Source organism: Herpailurus yagouaroundi, unplaced genomic scaffold (genome assembly GCF_014898765.1).
Source record: "Herpailurus yagouaroundi ecotype Mexico unplaced genomic scaffold, PumYag 205, whole genome shotgun sequence".
Classification (NCBI taxonomy): domain Eukaryota; kingdom Metazoa; phylum Chordata; class Mammalia; order Carnivora; family Felidae; genus Herpailurus; species Herpailurus yagouaroundi.
Window position 1 is genome coordinate 5,328,023 of NW_024412436.1, and position 7,417 is coordinate 5,335,439.

Consider the following 7,417-nt stretch of genomic DNA (forward strand, 5'->3'; position numbering starts at 1 on the left):
GGGAGGGGGGAAGGGGTGGGGAGCGGGGGAGGGAGGCCGGCGATCAGGGTTTAAATTTAGACGCAAATCTAAACAGATACTGTCCCCTCCCAGGGCAGGACTCGGGCGAGGGAGCCGCGACTCCATTAATCTGCCCAAACATGGGGACGGGACAACCGCCTGGCCCCTCTTCCTCGCGAAGTTTCCGCCGGACCCCGGCCTCTGCCCGGGTCCCAGCCCTTTTCAGCCTCGCCCTCCTTTCACGTTAAAGTTGTTCTTCTCTTCCTTTCCTCTCCCCTCTTTTCTGTTTCTTTTACGTGCATCCTTGTTGCTTTCGTCCCTTTTTTTTTTTTTTTAATTATTGCATTCATGTCATACCTGGGTTTCCAGGCGTTCTGGCGTGGGAGCGAGAGGACTGTGGAGGCGTCTGTGCTCTCTCATGGCCCCAGACGGGAGCTGTGGCAACGCGCAGTGCGGCACCGACAGGACCACCTTTCCTACTTTCATCGCCTTTCTTTACCACGTGCACGGTCACATTTTCAGGAAACCGCTATCAATCTATCCGTCTCTCATCTGTGTATGGGGGGCGGGGGGGGGGGCGGGTTGGGGAGGAAGGACAAGAAATCCAAGCAGAGATTTTCAGGTTCCCTGTGGCGTGAAATCTTTTTCTTTTCCCCTGATTAGACTGATGCATTGGATTCTGTGGGAATTTCAGCTCCCACAAGCTGCTTGCTAAAGGGCCTTTTCCCGTTCCTGTTAAATAGAGTAAAGGCCAAGATCCTGAACATCCGATTCCCAGAAGACCCAGCATAGCGGCCCTCCCCCAGCGCTGTCCCAGCCCTCTGGGCAGCCAAGAGGCTGGAAGATGAGGAGGCCACACGGGAGGGATGTGGGACCTGGAATCTGCTACCGGCTTGTATACTGGCCACCGGCCCCAGGTGCCCCTTCTGGATCCCTCCTCCCAGGACAGAGAGAAGAGGGGACATGGGTGCAGGGATTATGGGGGGGGGGGAGATTGGCTGGCAGGGAGGGAGGCCTCCTGTCCTGCCCCCATGCCCAAGGCCTCACTCACCCAGGGCACCCGGGACAGGGAGGGCCCTCTTCAGAGGCAGCGGGCCCTGTGAAGGGAAATATACAGAGAATCCCATAAAGGAAACAAGTTGAGAGTTTGCTCACACTAGGGAGAGCTGCCCTGACTCTGCTGTTCATCCCAACACCACCCCGGGGGCTTTCAGGCCCTTGGATTGCTGCTTTGGGTAGCAAAGGTAGAAGGTCTTAGAAACATGACCTTCTTCCTATCATAGAACCTTCTAAAGCCTGACTTTCTAAAACACTAACAGCCCGAATGCCAAAGTATTTTCTAGTTCATCAAACTGAATGGGACAACGGGGGCAAAGACCTTGATTTCAGAAACAGATTGAGGGTTGTATTCTAGCTCTGCTACTTTCTTGCTGAGTTTCCTTGCACAGGTCACTTGACCTCTCTGATCCCCGGTTTCCTCAATCTGTACAGTTTAGTAGTCACTCTGAGAAGAGTAGCTATTTTTACAATGTTTCACTTTGTGTACAAGCTCCAATCGGTAGGGACCAGATCTTTCTTTTATTTAGAGCAGGGCATTCTGGGGCCCAAGGAAAGGGTCCCCTCCTCATTTCAGCCACACAGCTACAGATGTGAGGACTCTAGGGCAGGACTGGCAGCAGGAAAGGAAATTTCCTGGTACCTTCCAATGCATACTTGTGGCTGTGATTGTTTTCCTTTCTTCCTTTTAAAAAAAAAATTTTTTTTTTAATGTTTATTTATTTTTTCAGACAATGTGAGAGACAGAATACAAGCAGCAGAGGGGCAGACAGAGGGAGACAGAGAATCTGAAGCAGGCTCCAGGCTCTAGAGCGGTCAGCCCAGAGCCTGATGCGGGGCTCGAACTCATCAACCATGAGATCATGACCTGATCTGAAATCGGACGCTTAACGACTGAGCCGCTCTCAGCGCCCCTTCCTTTCTTCCTTTTAAAGAAGCATGGCTGAGCTGGTGATAGGAACATAGTTTCTTACCATGTCTTCTAACCCTGACTCATGGCGCCTGTTTCTGCCTCCATCTTGTCACCCTTCCTTTCGGCTCAGAAAGGGAGCCGAGGGGACTGCCCCAGCACAGATTTCTGGCTTCAAAACAGAAGGACGGGGGGCGCCTGGGTGGCGCAGTCGGTTAAGCGTCCGACTTCAGCCAGGTCACGATCTCGCGGTCCGTGAGTTCGAGCCCCGCATCGGGCTCTGGGCTGATGGCTCAGAGCCTGGAGCCTGTTTCCGATTCTGTGTCTCCCTCTCTCTCTGCCCCTCGCCCATTCATGCTCTGTCTCTCTCTGTCCCAAAAATAAATAAACGTTGAAAAAAAAAAAAAAAACAGAAGGACGGAAGTGCCTACCCAAAGGAAACCGTTAGGCCCAGATAGCATCTCAGTCACCCAAGGTAACTTGCAGCTGCAGCCCACGCCCTGCCCCAGGCTTTCCCTTGCCCAGTGAGAACCCATAGCCCACAGTGCGAACAAACTCGGCCTCTGCCATGCTCCGGGGTCTCAAGATCTGCAGAGTAGGAAGCTGCTGCAGCTTTGGGCCCTAGGCAGAGACCTTCACTGGAGGCAGGAATGGAAAATGGGGAGAGAGGGGTCGGGGGGGGGGGTGGGGAGCGACAGCTCTGAGCTCAGTTTCAGCAGCCATGAGTAGGGGTGGGGGGTGTGCCCCCCTTCTGCCCCTCCTGTCCCTCCAGAAGATCCCCAGAAGCCAGAGTCGCGATAGCCCGCTGGTAAACCCTCTGTTTTTGCTGGGTCACCCGGGATTGTGACTTGCTGCCCTATGGGCTGGGAGAAGCTGACAGCCTAAGGGGAAGGGAAAGTGGCTCGGAACCTCCCTCTCTGGGGGGCTGGCTGTCTCATCAGGACCCACTTCCTTTACTTTCTCCCACACTCCCTTCACACAGCCTTGCAGTCTGAACCAGCCAAGCAGTAAATAAAGGCCAGGGCAGGATGAAGAACAGGGAGCAATAGAGACACAGCCAGGGCAGGGATCCCATAGTGGAGCCCGTATCACCACGGGCAGCCGGACGCACATGGCAGGCCCTCAACAGATACTTGGTGAGTGAGAGGACAGACGAATAAGTGAAGCAAATTAGTAGAATCTTTGTCTTTAAATGAAAGACAAAGCCTTTTCCATAGATAGGTCTCCAAGGGGAGAAAAGACCCACTGGGAGAAAAGATCATTGAAGGCCATGAGAAGTTAGGCAGTAACTTAATTTTTGAACAGACTTGTCAAGAGCTCATTCAGTTAGCTCTTAGTAAGCGGCCATAGCGTGCTGCTGATGGTCTATTTTTAAAATGAAGAGCAGAGGGGCGCCTGGGTGGCGCAGTCTGTTAAGCGTCTGACTTCAGCCAGGTCACGATCTCGCGGTCCGGGAGTTCGAGCCCCGCGTCGGGCTCTGGGCTGACGGCTCAGAGCCTGGAGCCTGTTTCCGATTCTGCGTCTCCCTCTCTCTCTGCCCCTCCCCCGTTCATGCTCTGTCTCTCTCTGTCCCAAAAATAAATAAACGTTAAAAATAAATAAATAAATAAATAAAATGAAGAGCAGGAAGGGGCACCTGGCTGGCTGGGTTGGAAGAGCATACGACTCTTGACCTCGGGGTCATGAGTGCGAGCCCCACATGGGGTGTAGAGATTGCTTAAGTAACTAAAACTTTAAAAAAAATTAAGAGCAAGGAACCCAACAAATATTCTTGCATGACTGCAAATAATTAACTTTATTATTTTTTTAACATTTATTTATTTTTGAGACAGAGAGAGACAGAGCATGAACGGGGGGAGGGCCAGAGAGAGAGAGGGAGACACAGAATCGGAAGCAGGCTCCAGGCTCTGAGCTGTCAGCACAGAGCCTGATGCGGGGCTCAAACTCACGGACCGTGAGATCGTGACCTGAGCGAAGTCGGACGCTCAACCGACTGAGCCACCCAGGCACCCGGGGTTAACTTTAAAAAAATAGATCTTTCAGCCCTCAGTTCAGGGAATGTGGCAAAAACAAAACAACTCACTCTGCCACAGGTGACTATCCTTGAGGAACGGAGCTGAAAATGTTGAAAGGAAAGCATAAAGACTTACGGTTTTTATGTGTTTACGGCGTGGCCATGGAGGGTTTCCCAGAGGAAGACGGTAGCTGTATTTCATGTGTGGAAGGTCAATTGAGGAGGAAGGCAGCAGGGTAGCAATGGAGCCATAGGGAAGACGTTGAAGTGTGTGGAGAACCGTTAGCAGGGATCGGAGACCTCATGAGGAACGCTTTTGATTGGCCCTTTGGGGGTCAGGAGATTGGCTACACAGGGAAATCGAGCAAATAAGTTGATATATCGAAGCCAGTGGGAGAGAAGTTTCTCACTGATGGTGAAGGGAGGTACGAATATGCAAGGGGTGGCGTGGGGGGACTAGAATGAGCTAGACTGGACTAGAATGAACTCTGGTGCTGGATTGGAATGGGAGGTAATGGTGTGAAGTCATTGCTTTCAGCCTGTAGATAGCTGTAAATAGCAATGCATATACACACATGCATCTATTTCTTAGTTTGAGCCACTGAGAGAGCGTAGGAGCAGTGACACCCCAGTAGCAATCCGTGCACCCAGAGCCCAGGTCTTGGTTTCTAAATACCATTCTCCACTAAAGGAACACAGGCTCCTTGGAGAAAATGGGTGATGACACGGCTGGGGCAGATAAAGAACAAGACGAGCCTGGAACTTGTTGTTTTGTCAGAAAATATGGAAGTTCTCAATGAATGACAGAGAGACACTAAAAGGACACCGAAGCCCGCTTACAGGAGTATCGGCTTAGGTCACGATCTCATGGTCGTGAGTTCGAGCCCCACGCCGGGTTCTGTGCTGAGCCTACAGCCTGCTTGGGATTCTCTCTCTCCCCGTCCCCCTGCTCTTTCTCTTTCTCCAAATAAACTTAAAAAAAAATAAAAATAAAAGAAGTTCATAGGTCTAAACTGATATGAACAAACAAGTGGGAGAAGAGAAGGTTCTTACCGCACAATACCAATGAAGAAATGTAAAACAAGGTTTACAAGAAAACTGCCATGTGACAATCATCGTAGCTATAATTTCAGGTGAGAAACATTATGGGGTGTTAAATCCGGTGGGGAAAAATGAGATGAGGAATGGGATTTTACATGATTTAAAAAGATCGCCCCTACAAGTTACTCATTAATTACAAAGGGGAGAGGGGCGCCTGGGTGGCTCAGTCGGTTAAGCGTCCGACTTCCGCTCAGGTCACGATCTCGTGGTCCGTGAGTTCGAGCCCCGCGTCGGGCTCTGGGCTGATGGCTCAGAGCCTGGAGCCTGTTTCCGATTCTGTGTCTCCCTCTCTCTCTCTGCCCCTCCCCCGTTCATGCGCTGTCTCTCTCTGTCTCAAAAATAAATAAAAAAAAAAGTTAAAAAAAAAATTACAAAGGGGAGAAAGCTCCTTTACAGCGAACAACCGTAACAGACACCGTATTAATCAAGTGATCAAAGTAAACATGACCAACAGTGGGGCAAACTGATATCACATGCTACCTGATGGGATACAATAGGAACATACCATCACTTCTGTGATATTCTTGCCCAAAGTGCATAACCCGAATCTAATCATGAGGAAACGTTGCAGAAGCTACATAGGAAGACATTCCTCAAAGTGACGGGTCCAGAGTCTCCAAGTGCAGTCAGAGGAAGTGCGGGGAAGGGGCCTAGGCTGAAGGAGATGGAGGTCACGTGACCACTGGTTCCCCGTGTGGTTCTGGGTTGGCTGCTTTGACTAGAAAGTCTTTTTTTTTTTTTTTCTTTTTACTATAAAGTCTATCAAAGGGTTATCGTATGCACCTGTATCAAATCATGGCCACATACACTTTAAGTATCTTACAGTGTTACTGGTCCATATAATGATACCTCAGTAAAGCTGAAAAAAAGAGAATTAGGATGATTGGCAACACCGTAAGGACTCCTGGGTGAAGGCGTTGTGGGGGGTCTTTGTATTAATCCTACAGCTTTTCTCGATGTTTAAAATTATTTCAAACTAAAGAAATGAAGAAAAAAGGTGGTGGGGGAAGAATGGAGGTGTCCCATTTCTTTGATTTCAGCTGACTCCCTATCCAGTCCCTCCGTCGTCTGTTCCTCCCCGCTCCACCCCCACCCAGACATCCACAAGGTGGCCGGGGGTCTACTGTCCCCTGCTTTGGAGAGAGACGATAGGCAGAGAATACCCGGTCCTCTGGCATGACAGAGGATGGAGACAGGAAGGGGGAGATTATTCAAGTCTTTGTACAAATATCTTTCTGTGGTTGCGATAACTACATGCATCTTTGTGATTTGGAGGATTTAAAAAAAGAAGAAATCAAAGAACCAAACTGGACTGAGGGAGGGTTGCACTTGGCTCAGGTGCACCTAGGAAGGGGCTGGGGGGTCCCAAGCTGAGAGAAGGCCAATTAGGGATTTCCTAGGGTGGGGCAGGGGCAGCTCAACTAGGAACGTGGTCCCATCACCAAGGCCAAGGAACAGTGTTGACAAAAACCCAACGTGGGTGGTCTGGAGGCCCCAAAAGATTGCGACCTTCTCCTTCTGAGGCAGACCCCATGTTCTGGAATGATATTACACAGCCCTACAAGGAATCTCAAACCTTCTCAGCCTTGAAGCATCTCAAGCAGAGCACCTGAGAACCAGCCTCACCTCCAGCCGTAAACTAGAATGGCTCAAGGAGCTTTGAAAAAAAATATCTAGGGGCGTCTGGGTGGCTCAGTCGGTTGAGCGTCTGACTTCGGCTCAGGTCATGATCTCACGGTTCCTGAGTTCTAGCCGTGCATCGGGCTCTATGCTCACAGCTCAGAGCCTGGAGCCTGCTCCAGATTCTGTGTCTGCCGCCCTGTCTCTGACCCATCCCCACTCATGCTCTGTCTCTCTCTGTCCTAAAAATAAATAAAACATTAAAAAAAAAAAAAAAAAAAAGCTATTCCTGGGCCCGACCCCAGTGGACAGCGAGTGGTGCCAGGTATCAGTGTGTTTCGTAATCTTCAGCCAAGAGGTAAATCCTGAATAGTCTAAGCCAATTATGGAAATAACATTCCTCTTGCCAGAAATTGGATTGGAGAGAAATACGTGAGGACATGTTGGCCAATGAGATAAAAGGGGGAAATCTTTATGCTTTCTGATAAAGAAACGCATAGGAAGAGAAGCTCTATAAATATTGGGTGTTTTCCTACCTAATGTTATGCCTGGGAGGGCATGGACCATTTTGCTACCATGAGGCAAAGCTGGGAGGAGCCGGAATAGAAGCTCCAGGAAGACGGAGTCTTTTGTTTCTTTTTTGGTCCGTGTATATTCCATGTATGTCTTTTGTTTCTTTTTTGGTCCGTGTGTATATTCCATGTACCTAAATCAAG

General features: G+C 49.9%; 1 protein-coding gene and 1 long non-coding RNA gene across 4 annotated transcripts in view; one reads left to right on the forward strand and one right to left on the reverse strand.

Moving 5' to 3' along the window:
* The window catches only part of RCSD1 (RCSD domain containing 1), a 74,152-nt gene extending 73,614 nt beyond the window's left edge, over nt 1–538 (reverse strand). For 2 of the 3 annotated variants that reach the window (XR_005783610.1, XM_040451768.1), the window contains exon 1: nt 358–535. Coding sequence is in view for 2 of the 3 variants with exons in the window: in XM_040451768.1 (XP_040307702.1) it covers nt 358–486 (129 nt within the window). In the remaining variant the exon portion in view is untranslated. Of the gene's footprint in view, nt 1–357 lie in introns of all 3 variants that reach the window. The other variant, XM_040451770.1, reaches the window with a different exon arrangement.
* Nucleotides 539–2,387: 1,849 nt separating this feature from the next.
* On the forward strand, nt 2,388–4,919 carry LOC121015076 (uncharacterized). Its single transcript, XR_005783611.1, has 2 exons — nt 2,388–2,441; nt 4,759–4,919. It is a non-coding gene; the product is annotated as an uncharacterized LOC121015076 (long non-coding RNA).
* Nucleotides 4,920–7,417: the final 2,498 nt, after the last annotated feature.